The sequence below is a fragment of the Stegodyphus dumicola genome, chromosome 9, assembly GCF_044657685.1.
Source record: "Stegodyphus dumicola isolate Sdum_Otavi_A_Nest chromosome 9, ASM4465768v1".
NCBI lineage: Eukaryota > Metazoa > Arthropoda > Arachnida > Araneae > Eresidae > Stegodyphus > Stegodyphus dumicola.
In genome coordinates this window covers 23,442,152-23,464,322 of record NC_140776.1, presented here as the reverse complement: position 1 = coordinate 23,464,322, position 22,171 = coordinate 23,442,152, and the positions used below count along the sequence as shown (strand labels likewise).

The following is a 22,171-nucleotide window of genomic DNA, read 5'->3' as shown; positions in this document are numbered from 1 at the left end:
AATCTTTCAATTATTGAATTAACAAAAATAATTGGCATCTAGAATATCCCTAAAAAATCCAATATGTATTGGTTTTTTAGTATAAAAAAAAGAAATTACTTAAAAGAAAAGCAGAAATATTTGTATAAAATATACTGTACTATATAAGCTTTTATGTATCATGGAAATTCTTTCTAGAATAGTATATAGCATATAAATTATATATGAAGAATCATAAAATTCTTTATTTTTCTACAGAACTGAAACCGATATATCATATGATAATAATGTGACAAATAAATACGTTTCCTTTCATTATATATGAAACCAAAAATAAATTGATGATAAATGCAATTTTAAAGCAAAACTTTGCAAAATACCTCAACAGACACATCAGGCCAGATATATGATTCTTGCCTATTTTCGGTGAAAGATTTGACGCCACAGGAAAATATATTGTATAAAAAATAACATTTGAATCTAATATAAAACTTCTTGAAGATTTGAATTTATCTTCAACTAACTTTCTAGTCTCCATCGAAAAATGTTTAAAAAAAATCTGATGTGTACACCACATGACTTCCTTGTACGGAATATTAAACTATACGCAATTTTTTCCTGCATTTCATTAAACCTATTTGCTCAAATTTCATTGGAGATACATTTCTCATTTAATTAATTCAGTTCTCACTTCGCGGCAAGGCAAAAATACATAAAAACTCAAAATATCTACATTTATCTTTGAAAGATATAGAAAAACATAAAACACCAAATATATGTTAAAACAATTTTAAAAAAATTGTTTTTTTCAATTAGAATTACAGTTTCTAAGCAAAAGCAAGCAATTCGACCAGAGGGCAAGAGGGCAGATTTTCCAGTGCACAAAACTGAAAGTTTATTTTTGATCTCACCCGACAAAAAGACACTGAAGGCGTAGAAACTGATTTAATTTGTTGCGGACGCTATGCTGAGTCAATATATGGCATAATTTAATAACTTAATTGATAATTTTAGAATTTATTAAGCATAATTTAATTCGCAATAATAAAAGAAGACGTTACTTTGTTGTTGTGGAGCTTAGTTTCACTAGATTGGCAACAAATCCACTATTCTGCTAAGTTTCAAATGTAAACAAATATGGCTGCTATGTTAAAAAAAAATAGGCTTAGCCGCACTTAAGCCACTTTTAAATTGTTGATAATTCTGCACCTATAACAAGCAGGTTAACTAAGGGCACACAAACTTAACCGGAAAATGAGAACAACATAATTCAATCATTTTTAAAGCAAAAAATGCACAATTTACAAACATATAAGAATAAAGAAACTGAGCTCACTGAGCCTAGTAACAGAGTGGATATATATATACATATAAACACTTTTAGAAATCCTTAAGTACATATAAATACTTTTGGTGGGCCCGGTTTGCAACCACAAAGGGAGGTGCACATGTACATGTTATAGCATTCGCACGTACAAAATTTCAACTTTCTGAAATATTCGTTTTTGAGTTACGCGAGATACATACATACGTACATACGTACGTACGTACAGATGCCAGGAAAAAATCTCTTCTGAATCCATTTTAAATCAGTTTTATAATTTTTTAGGGAGGGAAATAGTCCTCTATTCTGTCCATACGTACAGATGTCGCGCAAAATCATCATTAAATTGCATTCGATGGGGGTCAAAATGGATATTTTCTTTGAAATATGGTATCCGGAATTTTTCGTGATTACAATACTTCCTTTACTTCGTACAAGAAAGTAAAAATGCTTTGGATAGACGTTTAGTATAATAATGATTACAAATTTAAAATCATTATAAACGGTTTTTAGTGTGAATCAAAGCTATTGTTTTTAATGTTTTAATTCAACTATTCTAGAACGGTCTAAAAATTTCGTTTACCTAAAGTTATTTGCAAAGGAATGCTTTAAGAGTTTTATACCATGGAAGAATTCCACCACATGCAGCTATCGTAAAATTGCCGTTACTCAAAACATTTATGAATTTATCTTTGGCAACAATAAAATTTGATCTATCCCATTTCTGGAGTTAATAATCACTTAAGCAATAGTGAAAGAAGAAAACCCAAAGGAGAAACATTTAATGTCTAAGATAATAAGAGAATCCATTGATTCCTTGAAATTTTAAACTGCATTTATGACTTTAAATTACAGTAAAATGAAACTTCTCCTTTCTGAAAAGCGATCAGAATGTCATATATCTGGCCCACAATCTCCAGTTAATGGTTGATTATGTGCTTTTGTCTTATGTTATTCTTGGATCCTCTTGAGATGACATCAAAGATAAATTTGTTCCCTCTCTCTCACATTCTTCCTTTTAGAGTCGGATTATATTCCCTCCTTATCTTTCATTTATTGCTTTTCTCGACACGGGATCTCATATTCAACAGCTTTATGTTAATGGAAATAATTTTTACGAAAATTATATTTGCTTAGCTTTACTTTGAGAGATAATAATTATTGAAAAGGGAAGCATACCACTTCACTTTGGAACAAAAAACAGCAACGCAAACAGATAATAGTCGAACCTTTTTCATTTGAAATAAATGATGAATTTTAAGATGTTTTAAAGTTTAGGTTATTTTTAATGACAAAAACATTTATTTAAATCATGCAATAATATTCTAATAAGAAATTTGTTTTGTTTACATGCGGAAATATTTTATGCTGCCAAATTAAATGCATTTTTTTTTCAATTATTTAAAAGACCTCGATTTTTAAACCCTTGAAATATATAATTCCGTTAATAATATTGCACTAAAATTGGCAAATTGCTCATATTCGTCTTAGATTATTTTTCAGTTCTGAACATAGTGATAGAGTTATTTAAAATTATTAAACTTTATTGTTGGTCTCGTTTATAAAACTGTATGAGAAATGTAATTAAAATACACAGAATTTAATTTAATTTCAGGAGATCTTCTAAAAAAATTTTATCATTTTTTATCAATTCTTATAATGTAGATTATAAGTGCAATTCAAGTACAATTAATTAGAGGAAGCACTTGACTAATTTTTGTCAAATTATAATATATTTCTTATTTTACAGATAGAAATTTAAAGAAAATGATATTAATTGAAATTTGTAAAATATGCTAATAAGTTAAAAATAAAATGTTTTAATTCAACTATTCTAGAACGGTCTAAAAATTTCGTTTACCTAAAGTTATTTGCAAAGGAATGCTTTAAGAGTTTTATACCATGGAAGAATTCCACCACATGCAGCTATCGTAAAATTGCCGTTACTCAAAACATTTATGAATTTATCTTTGGCAACAATAAAATTTGATCTATCCCATTTCTGGAGTTAATAATCACTTAAGCAATAGTGAAAGAAGAAAACCCAAAGGAGAAACATTTAATGTCTAAGATAATAAGAGAATCCATTGATTCCTTGAAATTTTAAACTGCATTTATGACTTTAAATTACAGTAAAATGAAACTTCTCCTTTCTGAAAAGCGATCAGAATGTCATATATCTGGCCCACAATCTCCAGTTAATGGTTGATTATGTGCTTTTGTCTTATGTTATTCTTGGATCCTCTTGAGATGACATCAAAGATAAATTTGTTCCCTCTCTCTCACATTCTTCCTTTTAGAGTCGGATTATATTCCCTCCTTATCTTTCATTTATTGCTTTTCTCGACACGGGATCTCATATTCAACAGCTTTATGTTAATGGAAATAATTTTTACGAAAATTATATTTGCTTTGCTTTTGCTCATATTCGTCAAATTGGCAAATTGCTCATATTCGTCTTAGATTATTTTTCAGTTCTGAACATAGTGATAGAGTTATTTAAAATTATTAAACTTTATTGTTGGTCTCGTTTATAAAACTGTATGAGAAATGTAATTAAAATACACAGAATTTAATTTAATTTCAGGAGATCTTCTAAAAAAATTTTATCATTTTTTATCAATTCTTATAATGTAGATTATAAGTGCAATTCAAGTACAATTAATTAGAGGAAGCACTTGACTAATTTTTGTCAAATTATGATATATTTCTTATTTTACAGATAGAAATTTAAAGAAAATGATATTAATTGAAATTTGTAAAATATGCTAATAAGTTAAAAATAAAAATTAATAATAACAAGGCATTTAATATATTAAACGTTAAAATAAAAATATGTCCTTTAATTCGTTTAAATATTCTGAATTAAAAAAGTGTTCCAAAATTAGTACCTTCTGAAATGGCAAATAAAATTATTATAAAAAATAGCTTATTCATTAAAATGTAGTAACAAGAACAATATAAGAACTTCATTCAAAAATTATTCATTTCAAAAACGCTGAAGATAATTTATGTTGGTATTCATGTGATATTTAAGTTTTATACTAAATATTAGAAAATTGCATGAATACAGCAAATGTAGTCATCATATTAATTAAAGTGGAACTTTTATGTAATTATAATCTTTGATTTTCTTTTCGAAAACTTGTACGTATTTGTAAAATATAAAAAAGTATAATATTGCAAAATATTAAAACATAAATCTAATAAACCATGTTTTTCAAATTTTCTCCTCATATTTTTTGTCTAAGGGTTATCTTTACGTTATTTGAATTAGATTTTGTTGCATACTCTAATTATAGAGCAAAATATGAGGGGTTGATGAAGAACAATATTCTTTTAAAAGGGTTGCTAATCCCTGCTCTCGAGAGAAAACTCCAAAACAGGTAATGCATCCTGCATACTTTTTCCCGTAATAATTGGACAGGTCAATACCAAAAGTACTGTTTTATTTAACGGTGTGAAACACCAAGGTACCTGGGTGCGAGAGCATATCCCAAATCGAATTAAACTGAAAGTCACAAATTAAATTCTGTCAATATCGTAGATCAATTATCTTAAATAATAATTAAATATTAATAATCGTTTAAATTGAATTAGGATACATTGGAAGAGGAAAACGAAAGCTGCTGAGCTGATGAATAATTCAGAAAGTAAATATTAATCACCCAATATCAGTAAGTAATAACATATTTACACAAAAGATATAATAAATACAAATACAAATAGAAATATTATGTTAATGTAAATACAACACAAAATTTATAATACATTAAGGGACAGGGGTCGCCACCGGCAGAGAGATAAAGTCGCAGAGTACTGGTAATTCAGTCTGAGGTTCGAATCCCTGCGAACGAACTGGCTGTATGGGCGTTTTCTTGGTTTCCCCATGTGTAACGTGTACACGAGACAATTTTCCTTAGAAAGTCATTCACGAAGGCATCCTTCTCCTTATGCAGATAGCTCTCGTGTGCATTGCAATAATTAAATAAACAGAAACAAAATCATTCATAGAAAACACGATACATCTTTTATCACAATGCTAGGGTTTTAAAATTGTCAATTGTCATTGGTCTTTTTTTTTTTTTTTTTTTCTGTTGTTGTTGGTCATGCAATTGTAATTATAGAATGTAGTTCCCGATTTCATACCTTGAGCTATTTCTCATTTGAACATGGAATTTTCTAGCTAAGTGGTAATAGAAAGTGGGAAGTTGCATAATATTCAGTTGTTCATGGATAACATTGTTTCGCACATACCAGAGTGAGTTAGTAGTTTGACGTAGAACAGAGTTTTGCTCCATTTGTAACTGCTTTCTGTTTATCGACAAGAGTAATTCCATACAGGGCAGGCATAACATAGAATGGAACACAGAATGGTTTTATAAGTGAGTAACTTTATAAAGTCTGGTCGTTTGGTTGCTTTAGGGAGCATACACTATAGACTTTAAAAAGACTATTGAAGAATTATCTTCTATTATTGTTAAACAAAACAAAAGTCATAAGAAGGGTGTATAAGATCCTTTTATTCGAACCCAAAATTAACAATTACACAACTTGGGTTTACACAAGCCAAGCATTTATGATTTAAAAGAAATACGTAATGTTGAACAAAACCAAAATGTGGTAGATTAGCTTAACGGTTCACATGATAATTTAACATGCAAGCAAGGCTCTGGTTTGTAGAAAATTGGCGAGACAAAGCTAAATGGCTAGAAGCACTCTACGTCACAAAATCAAATCGCGAATAATCACGGCACAATGTGACCTGGGATATACAGACACGCTCTAAAACTAATACTTATATAATAATAATAAGTCTTGCTTAATTAGCACTTCTTTCTATCTTAATTTGAATAAACGTTCGCTATCCCATTTACATTCTGGCAAGAAAAGCGTGGGTGAAAAGAGAGTAATAGGAAAATATTAAAACTTTAAATTAATCATTAGTTAAAATAAATAGATAAACCTCAGAACTTGTTAACTATAGACAGAATGCTGTCGCTGGTACTGCCAGTAATGATGTTTGTCTTGATTAATATAGTCTGTCCAAATAGTTGATAGTTTTCAACGATGGTCCTGAGTGAGTGTTAATGGTTGTTGCGTATTGTGTATTGGTTCTTGTATTTGAACATCTGCAAAGTATTTTAAGTAGTTTGAATAGAAATCTGGTTATGAAGGTACAAATATTAACAGTATTTAAAAATTTTAAATTTTAGTTTCTAATAAGAAATTTAATTAAAAATACACAGTTAATTTTTTGGTGGTTTTAAACATGCATTTTACCCGGTCTATATTGCAATCTAACGACCTTCCTCATGTCCAACTCAAGTAAAATAAATTTTCATAAAGACTTCTTAAAGAGTATTTAAATTGAGCTCGATTTCACGTTATTTCATAGAGCTTTACTTTCCAGAAATTAAAAAAAAAAAAAAAAAAAAAGACTGACGGTTATTTCTTAAGTTGAAAAGTAACTTATTTTTATTAACATGTTTATTTTACACGTAGTTAATGAGCTTGTTTCGTAACACTTTAGATTACAAAATTGCGTCAAATATAGCGCGTCAAGAGTTGTTAGCAGGTCATTCGGGTTCCGAATTCAGCGAAGTCCTTTCGCGCTTTACTCCAGCCTCTTATTTGCAAGACGATTAATCGCTCATTGGGGAAAAACTTTCCGCTCCACTCCTCAAAAGAAATGCGTCGAAAGTGGGACATAACGCTCCATTCTTGGGTCATTAACTCTGTCTTTCTCCGTAAAAGACATTTATTATAACGCGCGCGAAGCGCTGAAAGTTCAAAAACAATCACTATCACTTCTCACAGTATGTTGTTGATGATGTCGGTCAATGGACGGATCGTCCATCAGGAGATGTCTCAACTCTGGTACAACTGATCAAAATGAATTTAGACACCATATTTGCTATAACAGATGGTCAGTCGGTCCAGATTACAGGTCATCTTCTTTTAGAATCAATTCTCGTGAAAAATGAAGGATTTTTTGGCTAAGAAATAATTAATCATTTAATTACAAGCAAAGAGCTTTTCCGTTTTAGTAATAAAGAATTTTTTTTAACCTAGGATTACGTTCCACAAAAATAGTCTGATGGGAAATCAAAAATTAAGGCGCAATTTGAAGTGTGCAAGAATGCTTATATCTTCGAAACTACAAATGCTGCATTCAATCTAAATACGTCACGACCTTTTGACTAATTTGAACCATATAAAAAAAAATTAAAATACTTTAGAACCAATATTACTTTTTACAATCATTATTTTTCAATTTCTCAAGAGAAATATTTAAAAAAATATATTTTGCTATTTGCACAACCTGTTGGCTATTTGTATTAAATATGCACACATAGATTAATAATTGGTTACCATTTTAATTATCAAAATTTAAGTTATAATATTTTAATTCTAAAATGTATTGTGAAATTCGGGCCTGTTTGAGACAAATCGATAATTGTAAATTAGGATCCACTTTTAATTTTGTCCTTTTTTAGTCCAAAGGGATTTGAGTCCCGAAGGACTATTAGTTTCGTTTTGGCATTTTGCGTCGGACGGATAAATGTCGGTTCACTTTTCAAACTTTTGCCATAAAATGTTAGAGTTTTGCATTATATTTGAAGAAATTAAATAATGAAAATCTGCGTAAATGTATGTATATTTCTCACATTGTCATAAAATAACGGTACATAGAGTCATCGAATTTTGAATAACGTAATCCTCCAACGAATATGAACACGTGGAAGACCAAATTTGAAATTTGAAATTTGTTTTATGATCGATTTCCTATTTTTTAAAACTTTGACGAATTTTTGATTAACAAACTCAAGGATTTCAAAGCGAGCAATGGCAACGTTGTGCAGAAAAAACATTTTTATCTCCAGCGCGTGAGTCTCTGTATCGGAAATTCTAAAGATATGCTCGTTTTAAAACTGTTTTGCGATATTGCTGTTGCACTGGATCTTATGGTTTAAGTGCGAGGAACATGATATTTAATAAAGAAAGGTAACACACAAAATGTTAAAAAACGCCCCTTTGGATGTAATTTAAAATCTGAAACATTTCAGATTTTTTTTTTTTTCAAATTTAATATGCAAGTAAATCCTTGTTTACACAAGTAGGTTGTGCGAAAAGGGAATAAAAATTCAACAGCTTTATTTGGAATGCTTTTAAATTCATTTTTTTCAGCTCAGCCTAAAATTAACAAGAGTATTATTTTTGAAATCTTCGGAGTTCAACCACAGAAAATTTCTAACACCTGTTCTTTTTCTTCGCGAGAGTAATTTTAAATTAAAAATAATTAACAATAATAAATTAATAATAAATTAAATAATAATAAATTATAATAAATTAAAAATAATTTCGTAGTTAACAATACTAAAGTATATTTCGTAGTTAACAATACTAACAATACTTCCCTTGCGTGGTACCTATTTTTCTCTTGCGTAGTACCGGTTGAGAACTGCTCAGATAGATGAAAGATCTCATTAGCAAACATAGAAAAAAAGAATTTTGAAAAACTGAACAAAGGATTTATGCATAGTAACGCGTCAAATATCTCAAAATCTCGGTGAAGCCAAAGCTCCGTGCGAATATGCGACCGCGTGTGAATGCAAGATCATCTGGTAGACAGTCGCGCGTAGACAATCAGTGTGTTGCAGTGGTTTTTGCCGCATTTTATTTTATTTCTCCAAGCTGGTGGTGTGTGGCTATTTATAGAAATTTGATGAGTGTGGCAGATTTTGTACCAACAGAACTTACTGTTAAACAGCGTAAGAGGATACAGGATTCGAAAACAGGCTATATATGTATGGTTGGATGTAATTGTTAATAAACAATCAAATTTATTCTAGTATCCATATATATTCATCCAGCTGTTAATTCTTGAAATTTAAGGATGTTTTTGTTTGGTGGATTGATGAAATATTCTGAGACTACTTTACTGATTCGTGAAGAGTTTTCTGTAAATGCAGAAGTTCCCATTATAAGAGATTCAATGTAGACCTAAACCTAAACTCAACTTACAAACCAAACCGCCAATTCTGGCGAACCAGTAAAACTAAAAAACAATCAAATAACCAAATAAACTAATTAACCAAATCAAAAATACTGGGCAACTCGCTCTTAACTCGTCCTCGGAGAAAGATTCAATGGCCTCGCCAGTAGGGTCACCTCCATTTTTATTCTGAATAAATTCAGCATAATAGTCAGAATAATATATGATACAAATAAATATTTTGTTTTTTTCATCTTTCTAAAATACTAAATCATTTATTCATTTAAATTAATCAATTTTATATAGCGTTTAACATAAAGTCAAGATTATAAAATACATTTTTCCTTATTACATAATCTTTCTAATTAGATTATATAAATAATCCCAAATACACAATTAAGTTTAGTTACAGTTTTAGAAATTTACTACATAATCAATCTACTTGAAAATATTCGTACCTGATTAAATGATCTACAATTTTTATAATTCCTAATCTATTTGGATTTTTCTTTCGTAAATAAATACTTTATATTTTCTCTTGAAATATTTTTCAAATATTCAACTCTAATAGAGACTGTCTGTTATGCACACAAATAGTGTCTAAAGTTGTGCTTCACAACCATATTTACATTTTACTTTCTTTCTGTGAAATCTCTTTAAATATTTTGGACTTTGTACATCACCTGGCAGTACTTGATTTACACATTTTTCACTACACAAGCTTGTTGTCTTAACTTTAGGAAAAATGAGGAATTCCAGTGTTATCATTTTTCCATTACTTATTTTTGAAACAATGTCTTCACGTATTCTACTGAGACGGTGCAGAGAATATGTATATTATCGTTTTTATTTGCTTCCTCTGCAGTGTTGTCTGCAGCTTCATTTTCTAATACCGTTTTGTGATTTCAGCGTAGACGTTAAAGGCATTGTAGACGAAAAGGCATTTGATTTTATGAAACATCATTTTAGGTGCCAAGTTACTATTCAAGTACACTTAGTAATTCATTTACAGATTTATCATTTACTATGAATATAACTGTAGACATCTTAAATTACGTATATTATTTCTCATACCATTGATCAGTTCTAACGTAGGGTCATTTTTAATGAATGAATTTAATAAACCAAAAATAAAATAAAGTAAAATATGTGTGTGTGCGTGTAAAATCTTTTGTTTGTTTTATTTTTTCTATAGCATCCTCACACAATCGTGCGCATTCCGCAATACGTTAGTAATCCTCCTCATTCCGCAATACGTTAGTAATCCTCCTCATTCCGCAATACGTTAGTAAGCCTGCGCATTCCGCCAATACGTTAGTAAGCCTGCGCATTGAACACCATCGGCTCCTTATACTAAAAGAGAGAATCTACCGTCAATTTTTCATTTCCTAAGTGAAAGTATTCTGAAACCCATAGATACCATCTGCCATTATGATAAATTTGTTTCAGAAGTTCCGTTTCCTGAAGAAAATTTCACAGGTTTGTAGTTCATGAGGCATTTGAAGTTCTAGACTTTTGTGATTGCTTTTCACCATTAATTTGGAGGAAAATTTGGGAATGTTTGACTAATTATCGCTAATTTAACATTCGTAATGTTTTAAACTCAAATTCAACCAGTACTCTAAAATGTATTATTGAGTAAGTGTTTACTTTTAAGACTCTCCTAATTAACTTACATCTATTCGTTGCCCTGCGTTGACAATACGCTTTAGAATTCTTGTTCATAGAATTCGGTCGCTAGAATGTAGCTGACCAATAACTGCTTTAATACTTATTTTTAACTTAACTATATCATAATATTATTTATTTTTAAAATTAAAAGCTATAAGCTTTTAAGAAGTGATGAAATATTTTTCTCTCAATCTGTTAAAAAATGCAATCTGTTAAAAAATGTTTCAAAGGAAAATTAAGGATTTTATGTCATATGTAATGGCAATATGACTCTTCTAATGAGCGTCGAGAACTCGGGGAAAGGTCGACTATGAAAACTTCAATATGGTGAATTATACATTAATTACGTATAAAGATTTATTTATTTTTATCTAACCGGTTACTTCATATTAAATAGCTTTACTGTCATTCTCCCTTTCCGTATTGCTGCCATAATGCTAATTTTTTAATTCGTGCATATTCAAATGAGGTAGAAAGAGACAGTATTTAAAGAAAAGTTTCAGATTGTTTAATCAGAGTGTGTTCCGCCTTCTGAAAGCCACGTTACTAGTTGCAATTTTACTACTATAGCAGTCTGTCTTCGACGCTGCGTTATTCTTGCAAATATTGTTTGTCATTATTTGTTGCTTGTCATTGTTTGTCAAATATTGTTTATTGCAAACATTGTAGTGACTTGAGTTGAGGCAACTATTCACTACTGTGTAACCTTTAGGCTAACCTGAGGTTTAACTTAGCTTTAAATTTAAATCCTTTTTTTTTTTTTTTTTTTTTTTTTTTTTTTTTTTTTTTTTTTGAGCTACGCTATAAATGCTAGCTGATTTGTAAACACAAGAACTGCCTTCTGTTAAATTATTCTGAGTTCCGGATAAAAGGATCTTTGATACCTTTCTTAAGATTTATCTTAGCATACGACATAGCGGTAAGCCGCTTATACCTCTACTCAAAGATTAGCCACGAGTTATGATTGAAACTTAATGCTAAAATTTAATTTTAATTAACATTTAACACTTAATTAGCAATTAATTAACATTTAACAGTAGAAATATATTCCAGGCGTTCGTTCTTATTAATTTCATTGTAAAATTTGTTCCTGTTTTTAAAAGAAAATATTTTTTATATTTACAATAGCTTTAAAAAAAAAAACTAATACAATATCAAACTTTTTGACACAGTGAATTGAATATTAGCCAAATTAAAAAATTTAATTAAATTAATGTGCTATGTAACTAGTTTTTTTAGTTTCAAAACTGACTAGTTATTTCTTAAATATTTGCATCGGCTAATTTATTTAGCTAATTTTTACAAAGAAATAAATATAACACTAATACGTTACGTATAACTTCTTGATTAATTAGATAGGAATAAATAGCAGATTTCGTCTCGGTGATGAATAAAGGGTCTAAAATGAAAAGTAATGAAAATTGCTGTTCAATAAATCTTGCGAAAGTAGCGCAGAAAAATTCATTATTAAAAATTTCAAAATTAGTTTTCAAAAAATTAGTTTTAGTAAGCATTCATTCAAAACATTTTGTAACTTGAGACATGATGTAAAGTTAATGAAAAGAAAGAACAAATTATACGATTTAGGCATCGGAGAATTACTAGATAGGTGATAAGTTAGTGTTATTTATTGTAATTAAAATAAATCATCCGTTATTGAAACCGTTAAACATTTTTATTTTTATAAAGCAGGAAACTCTACCATTTGTAGTCATTTACAGTGTCTTCAGAACAAGGGAGATTTATTTGAAATTCCCTACAAAGGAAAATTTCAGCTGTTCATAAATTTTAATGAGAACATAGAATTATGAAATAATATTAAGATTAATTTTTAAATGTTAATATTTGAATATTTTAACAACTTTCTTAACTTAATTGATTATTGAATAGATTTTTTTTTAATTTTTTTTACTTTTCAAGTCCTAGTTTGTTCATATTCAAGTATTTGGTATTCCACAATATACGAAGATTCGATTTGTAAAATATAAGCTGAAGAAAACTGGAAATATGGAAGATAAAAGTAAGTAGTATGAATAATTTATATATGGTTTGACAGATATGTCTGGCTTGGTTATTTTCGCATCTTTAGATCTCGGTAGAGGTATATGATTCATTTAGAGTAGAACGAAAATTCTTGATGTATTCTAACTGTACAATAATAGCAAGTTTAAAATATTAATTTCACACCATAAAACGCTTTACCTCCATTGGAAATTATTTTAAATATTTTTCACAACTTGTTTCATTTGTCCTCTGAACCCTTTTAAAGGATTTATTTTAATTGCAACTTATGCAGCCAAGTGTAATAGCCTTAGCTCAAAGCGTACGCACTTTTTGTTTTACATAAATGGGTTATGCAAATATTTTAGAGAACTTAGAGAGGTTTACGTAAATAAAAAAAATTGGAAAAGAGAAAAGAGACATACTGTCAAAAAGAAAAGACATTTGCTTAAACAAATTTATGGAAAGAATTTTCGCAATCTAAAGTATTTATTCTATTTTCCTTTGCTATTCATGGATTCTTTTCTGCATTTATTACTTATTCTTTGCATACAATCATGCTGATTAATGAATATATGGTATCGGTATATCTCTTGCATTAAGAACTTAACCTGTTTCGAAAAAAGCGAGTTTAAAATTTTGATAAATATTTAGTTCCGATAAAAGCAATTCATGATTGACATATAATGATTATTTTAAAATCATCTCAAGTAATATATATTACGCTCTTTAGCACATCATAAAACATCGAAGAGGAACTCAAAACTTCAAGACTTTTGCATTGTTTCAAAGGTTATTTAACATCTTTCATTTAGACAACTTTTTACCAGAAAGGAATGTTTTGGTTTTATTCAAATGCCACTTTCTTTGGCATTTGAATAAATACAAAACATTCATTACTCAACCAAAGTCATTCATTATCCAAACTATCTATTTTTAGTAATTCAACATGTAGTTATCAGTTTATTTTTAAAAAATGCATTTTGACTTAGAAACATCTATCACAAATTATGTTTTCTTTAACTGGTGCTGGCTTTTGAAAGGTCTCAGGGACCATAAAGTATTTGGAATAAAGTAAAGAAACAAAGGGGAATTAAGTGGTAAAAATTATTTATTATACCTTATTTTTCAAAATGTGTTTTTTTTTAATTTCTTTTTTTTATTTCTTTTTACATCTTTTAGCGAATATAATTTGGCTTTTTCTTATGAGATAATGAATATGTTTCATTAAATGAAGTGATTTGTATGCTTTTCAAATGACACTGAAACATTCTGCATGCACTTGAAAATAGTCATATCATAAGAACACATGAAAAAAGTTGGAAAATTATGCTAAACTAAGGATTTGGAAACGTACATGAAATATTATGTAGAAAGGGCTTACTTGTTATTATTTCACATACATAGATTGTTTACAGCGAGTGGAAAATTAAAAAATTAGAGTAATTTGTTGCATTAAGACATTTAGCTATATTTCTTTGTTATTTGTTTATTTAATGCTTTTACTTTTCGTTGGCAAATTTGTTACGTACGGGTAAATTTCAGAGGTACGGAAAATATTTAAATTATCAAATGAGTACTAATTTTAAATGTACAAAAACGTCACAGATTTTCCCAGGAAAAAGAAATATTATTGTTAGATGACTTGACCTCCTCATGATAAAGTAAAAAATCTGGAAATAATAATTCCATTTTTTCCCTTTTATGTTTCATCAGAGTGTATTATTTTATGTAAAATATTTTTAAGCAGTTATTTTTAACTTCATCCAAATTTAAAATACATATCCATTATATTCAGCTTAAAAGGTTTTTTTAATAAAAATAAATAAGTAATTTTTTCTCTCTACTTGCTTAAATTTATGGAGGGCCTGTTTAGTTTTAATTTAAATAATATTTACTACATATGCATAAAATACAAAAGAAATTAAAATATAATACGTTTAAAACTCATTCCATATTCATTTCGAAATAAACATATGCGAAAACCTGAAAAGTAATCTGTATACTTATCATTCCAATCCCTACAGGACGAAGTAAATAGTACAAACAATTAAAAAATTGTGGCCTTAAAAACATAAACAAAGTTTTAAAAAGCTTGAAATTATTATTTTGAGCAGACTGATTTCAAAGCACAAATCTAACATCTTCAAAAACTAAAAATATACCTAGATTTTGAAATCCCATAAGCCGGGTTAAGCAAATTAAAAAAATTGTCGCAAGAAGCTTAAAAAGCTTAAAAATCTAATAATAATAATAATTTTCAAATTAAAGCAGAACAAGTCCGAGAAACATGTAAAACGGAAGCAATTCAGTACATCAAAAATACTAAATGAAAATTTTGATCCAAAGCACATAAAATTAAAAATACTTCAATATTTTAAGCTCTTCAACTTGCACTACACCTTTCTTGTTCGCTGAATTTAAAAAAAAAAAAAAAAAAAAAAAGTTTTAGTTTTGTATTAAACACTATAAATTATTCCATTCGTTAACTAAACTCTTCAATCCATTCGTTGAAGTGAAGCCAACCAGAGGCCGAGGGATAAAGTCATTGAACACAGGTAGTTCTGTTCGGGGCTTGAATCTCGGCAAATGTGTGTGTGCGTGATTATGGCAAAGCCACGAGAGCTATCTGCCTAAGGAGAGGAATGCCTTCGTGGAGGACTTTCTAAGGAGAACTGGCTCGTATACACGTTTCACATGGGGAAAACCATGAAAACGCTTATGCAGCCAGCCCGTTCGCGGGATTCGAACCTCGGACCGAACTACCAGTGTTCAGCGACTTTACCACTCGGCCGCTGCTGGGCCTCTCGGCAAATGAAATTGCTGTATAGGCGTTTTCGTGCTTTCCTTCATGTGTAACGTGTATAGGAACCATTTTCCCTTAGAATGCCCAGCAGAAAAGCATCCCTCTCTTTAGGCAGCTAGCTCTCGAGTGCTTTGCCATAATCAAATAAACTTATCATTGAACTGAAGCGAACTGATTTAGAACATAATTCTAGGAAAGTTTCTTTTGACTCTCTTTCTAATTTCCTTTGATTTTATAATCCATGTAATTCTATATTTTTTTCTTTTAAAGATTTTCTTCTTGCTACACATTAATTTATGTTATGACAGAGGTTTATTCTAATTATTTTCAATAAAATTAATGACTTAAATTTGAAGTTGTAAACTCATAGTCTAGCTAAATTCATTACTTGTCACATTTTAGGTTTATTTATTAAACAGGTCGAATTTATTTTTTCTAAACTTTTGCTGTTTTTTTCACTTCAAAACTTAGATACAAATTTTAATGTTAATATGATACTATAAATTTTAAGAACTAACTCATTTATTATTTATTATTTTATGTTTTTAGAGTCAAAATTTTCTTTTATTATTTTTCATATTTTAGATTATTTTGGTTTTAAATGTTTTTGGCCCGGTTCATTTAACTTGAAAATTATTATAATAATTAAGATATTAAAGCCCTTTTGTTTGTTTATGATTTTGATGCTATGAATTTCAAAATGGATTTAACCCAGCCTGTGGAGTTCAAAATTCACATTTTTTTTTGGGGGGGGCACATATTGGATTGCTTATATTTTTAAGTCTATGGCTCGTGCTTTTCAAAGTAATAATTTTCATAACTCGTCCTTTTCAAAGTAATAATTTTCAGATTTTCAAATTTGTCTATGTTCTGAATGCTATAATTTTGCAGATGTCTGCATTGCTTACTACAGGGTCTGCAAGGTTTGGCGTGATAAAGATACAGACTGTTTTGATTGTTTTTCTGAGATTATTTTCGATTTTTAGCCCTAATTAGTGCCTTTTTTCGTTCCGAAACAGGTTGATTTATTTACTTCTCTCGTTGCGCCAGCCCCCTGATGACGATGCAGCGGAAGATGTAAATTTCTAATTTCATTTTTGGTTTTGGGATCTTTTGCCCCTTTCTCTTACCACAGACCTTCTGTTGTTTGGACTTTTGCATATGTTTATTCCGAAATCAATATCGGATGAATTTCAACTGCATTTTTGTAAATATATTTCATATTATAACCAACCACTTTTTGCTCCTTTCAGCGGGCAGTTCGATCAGGTTTTGACCTGCTTTATATTTATTAATTTTATATAGAGAGATATTTATATTAATATAAGTTACCTCTATTATTAATTCACGAAAACACGAAAAAATAAAGGTAATGCTGTCAAGAACTTTGGAGGAATTAGAAAATTTTAGTTTAATTTACGACAGATAGTAAATTTTAGCTGAAAACCTTTTAATTTGACTTGTAAAAAAATTAGAATATTTAATTGCAAGCTTAAGTAGCTTAATTAAAAATAGCCTAAATGGTTTTATCTCTGGAATTAAAACATGTTGTAAGTACTCAGAAAAAAGTGAGGGGGTCTTTAATTTTCATATCAAATGAATTAAGGGAATGAAAGAATTCATAGATGTCAGAATTTTTCCCCCTATTATAATTTTCCCATTCAGCTTTTTATTTAGCACAAATTTTGGCACATCAGATGACAAACTTTCAAAAACTCAAAAACAAGATGAAGATTAATATCGAAAAATTTTCAAATATCAGTTTTTTTGCTTAGCTAAATCAGCATCATTTTATATCACATAATTTCACTGTAAGACTGCATTTAAATACACTTGTTTAATATAAACTCAGATTTCATCTGCAAAGTTTCTTTTCACAAACTTAGACAGCTGTCATATATGTTCTAGTTTGTTTGAAAGTTAAATATGTTTCTCTGCAGGTTTAAATTAAAATCATTTTAGCCTTAAGAAATATCAGTATAAATTCATGACAGAAAATTTTCGATGTTAAGAAAAAAATGGTTGTTGAGTATATTATATTCTACTCAATTAGTAGATCTTGTATTATATGCACATATTCAGCTTTCCTTGTATTTCTGAACCCTCGCACCTTTCCCCGTATTATCTTAATTTATTTGAAAATTATTACACTTGAAGGAATTTTATCCCTAAGGGAGTTAGCCCACAAGGGTTATTAATTTCGTTTTGGCATTTTGCGTCGGAAACTTTAAAAGTCTGTATGATTTTTCAAATTGTTGCCAACAAATATTATTGCCATGTATTGCATTTAAAGAATAAATAATGACGAATCTGCATGAATGTATGTATGGCAATGTATGTCTGAATGTATGTATGGTATGATCATGAATGTATGTCTCTCATTGTGATAAAACAACGGTACCTAGAGCCATCCAATTTTGAATAATGTACATCTCCACTCGAATATGGGCATCTGGAAACCCAAAATTGTGAAGCTGGAATTTGTTTTATTATCTATTTCACATTTTGTGAAGCATTTATGAATTTTTGATTAAGAAACTTAACGATTTCAAATCGAGCATTGGCAACACTGTACTAAAAACAAAAACACTTTTATCTCCAGTGCGCGAGGCCTGTCTATGAGAAATTCTAAAGGTATGTTTTTTTTTCAGATTATTTTACGATATTGCTGTTTAATTGAGTTTAATACTTTAAGTGCGAAGAACATGATATTTAATAAATAAAGGTAGAACACAAAACGTTAAAAAACGCCCCTTTGGGCGTAATATAAAATCTGAAAGCTTTCATATTTTCTTTTGTTATTGTTATTATTATTAATAGCTTCAAGTTATGTTAGTTGTCGAAATATATAACGCACAAGAAAAAAGATAACTCGATAAAAGAATGTTAAAAACTGTATTCCTTTAAACAAAAAATTCAAATGGTGAAATTTTCAAACGATTAGCATATTCATTTAAGCAAAAATACACTCACCTATAATTGCAGCAAGAAGTGGTAATAAGATCCCAATTGTGATAATACATTTCATACTGCCGCCACCACTTTTGCCATCACCACCGGCAGCACCATGCTTTGCGCGGCTAGAAACCAGCGAATGTTGAGAGCCGCGGCTCATGCTGCACGTTGTGATTGAGAGTGTTCTGGCTTGCAAATCTGAAGTACTCTAGTGGCGACCACGTGTAGGCGTAACCGGTCTCGCTCTGGTGCATCCGAAGGAAAGTGGAGGAACGACTTTCCCTACTCCATCGCCTACCGAGATTAACTTTATTTGCTTTCTCTCCCCCTCCCTCAGGCATACAAGAAGACGAGCCACTTTGTGTATCATTTTCGTTCCACCTTTCACTAGTCACATGTCTGAAAAATGTAACAGTTCCCACGAGCATTCGATGAACCCTTCTTGATGCCAGGACCTTGCCACTTTTAATGAGATTAATTCAGAATCTGGGTCTTAAGGCATTTCCAAAATGTCCATAGTTTCTCAAGAATATAATAGTTCCATTCCAAAGAATGTAATCAATAGCGATATTTATCTTCTTCCAAACTGCTGAAGCTGAGAAATCCCATTAATCCAAAGCATTCAGCTGGTAATTTTTTTTAATATTTAATAATTTGTATTGTGTGTTAATTTCCTCATTTTGTTGTCTTGCGGGAAAGATAACAGCTCAGATAGTTTTAGCTGAATATAATGATTATGCGGATCCTTTCGCAAAAGAATTAAGTAATTTTTTTGTATATAAACGTACTATTTCTGTTCCGAAGAATGCGACAACCCCCGTGAGCATTCGATGATCCTTTTCTTTATCTAAAACCATGGTACTTTTATTAAAATTAGATGCTCCATTATTACACCAAATTAGATGCTCCATTATTGCACTTTTATTAAAATTAGATGCCTGGGATTTTATTTTTTCAAAAGCTTTGTTGTCCAAAACAAACACTACCACAAAATAAGTAGACACCCGTGGAAAATCTCCGTCGTAGTTTCATTTTAAATGTATAAAATATGTACGAAAATGCTTCCCAACCGGTAAAGTGGTTAGCGTCGCTGACTGCAGAGCCAAAACGCCCGGTTTTGAAACCCGGAGAAACCATGTGTGTTTGTAAATGTAGTGTCCGTGCGGCATGGAGGCACTCTAAATATCTCTGAAAGTCCTCTCCAGAGGGTGATAGGGAAAGTGGGGAGGGAGACTCCTGTACTCATCCCCCCAGGGTGCTGTCAATCAAAATTGGGGGCTGAACTGAGCTAAATCGCGCTGTCACCTGAAAGGTGCTGAAGGCTATTGCCAACGACAGGCGTATCTTGCTCCTTGCTTATTTCGTGGGCTTGGGCTGACTATAGGACAGACAAGTGAACATTAGTTAAGAACATTGTAAGAAGGCAGAAATAAATAGGAAGACATAAAAGCAAGCAAAGATACAGTGCAGAACGCCATGAACAGGAATAAATAGTAAATTCCTTTTTTTTTTTTTTTTTTTTTTTTTAATGGCGGACACTAGCCATTTGAGGCTTTGGACACTACTAAGAATACTATTTCAGACTACTACTTAAGACTACTACTTTGGGCCTACGTGGGCTTGGGGTGACTATAGGTCAGACAAGTGAACATTACTGATTCAGAAGTAAAACAACAAAAATCAGCGTTAATTCACAAAATTTTCACAGGACTAGTTTCGATGGTTTTACCGAACCATCATCTTCAGCTGCAAAACCGCAAATGAACAAGATAGGAAATAATGTTTAGATAAGATAAGAAAGCCTGGACAAGAATAAGCAAGTGGCGCCATCTGTTGGCGAAACCAGAACTAAAACATAATTTCTCTAAAAGCCGAAGGCAAATTTGGATTGGAATTAGGATCGTTAACTAGAACAGAAAGATTTTTATGAATGTGAAATGCCTCTAGAAAATCCAGTTCTCCAATGGAAGATGTTTTTTGAATAATTTTGGCAGCAGAAAAATTGAAAGTGTGATTTTCGGACCAACAATGTTGAGCAACAGAAGACTTCTGTGTTTCCTTTTTTCTAACATATGCCTCATGTTCTTTGACGCGAAATTTTAAGGCTCTCTTAGTTTGGCCAATGTAAATTAAACCGCACTGGCAAGGAATCCTATAAATACGCCAGGAATTCATATCCGGAATGGGGTCCTTGAGTATAGAAGTTGGAATTTTATTGATGGGAGAGTAAACAACCCGAAAGTTAAATTTCTGCAAAATATGTGCAACTTTATAGCTAATTGATGGAAAGAAGGGAATGACAACAGAATTTTTATAATCTCCTAAAATAAGAGTGTGGCTTTTAGTGTGTTGAGATGAGAATTTTTTAACTGCTTGATTAATAATGTTGGGTGAAAAGCCCCTGTCAATAGCTATTGCTTTTAAATAATTTAGTTCTTCATCAAGGGCTAGTTTGGAGGAGCAAACTTGAAGAGCACGGAAAACATAGGAATAAAATGAAGCTAACTTTTGTTTAGTCGGATGACATGATTTAAAGTGTGGTGGAAGGCAAACCGATGAAGGTTTACGGTAAACTGTAGTACTGAAGTTGGATGTGTTACGTGTGACCAGAATGTCGAGAAACGGAAGAGAATTGCAAGTCTCAAGTTCAAAAGTGAACTGAATAGCAGGATCAATAGAATTCATTGTTGAAAGAACTCTATTTAAATCATCTTTATTACCTTCAAACAGGGTAAAAGTATCGTCTACGTAGCGGAACCATGCCGGGAAGTTTAAAGTTTCAAACAATTTTGATTCATAATAATACATGTAGATATCAGCCAGGATGGGACTGAGGGAGCTTCCCATGGCTAATCCCTCAGTTTGCTTGTAATATTTATTTTGGAAAACAAAATGTGTTTGTTTCAAACAGAGTTGAGTGAGAGAAATTAGCTCATCAATTTCGATGCAAGAGAAATGAAATTCGCGAAGTCTGGTTTCTAGACATCTTAATGCACCCTCCACTGGGACATTGGTGAATAATGATTTTACATCAAAAGAAACCATGAGTAAATTACGAGGAGAAATGTTTTTAACCTTTTTTACAAACTCTATTGAATTTTTTATGGTGTAAATGTTATTGTCTAATAGAGTGGAAAATCTAGAAACTAAATATTTAGCTAATGGATACGAGGCAGTACCTAAATTTGATACAATAGGGCGGAAAGGAATACCACTTTTATGAATTTTGGGAAGAGCATATAATCTGGCACAATTCGCAACAGATGGGATAAGCGAATGTTTTAAGTTGCTTGAAATGATTTGCGAAGATTTGATCGCAGTTTTTCTTTTGGATAAGTCCGAAGGTGAAGGATCTTTAGGGATCGGATTATATGGTTCTTCGTTTAAGAGTTTAGTGACACCATCGATGTAAGTGTTCTTATCCATGACGACTATC

General features: G+C 30.6%; 1 protein-coding gene across 1 annotated transcript in view; it reads right to left on the bottom strand.

Moving 5' to 3' along the window:
* Window positions 1-18,936, bottom strand: part of LOC118195584 (uncharacterized) — a 100,552-nt gene extending 81,616 nt beyond the window's left edge. Inside the window, exon 1 of the mRNA XM_035366921.1 lies at window positions 18,754-18,936. Within this exon, the coding sequence (XP_035222812.1) occupies window positions 18,754-18,895 (142 nt within the window). The 5' untranslated portion in view covers window positions 18,896-18,936. The remainder of the gene's footprint in view (window positions 1-18,753) is intronic.
* Between the last annotated feature and the right edge of the window lie 3,235 nt (window positions 18,937-22,171).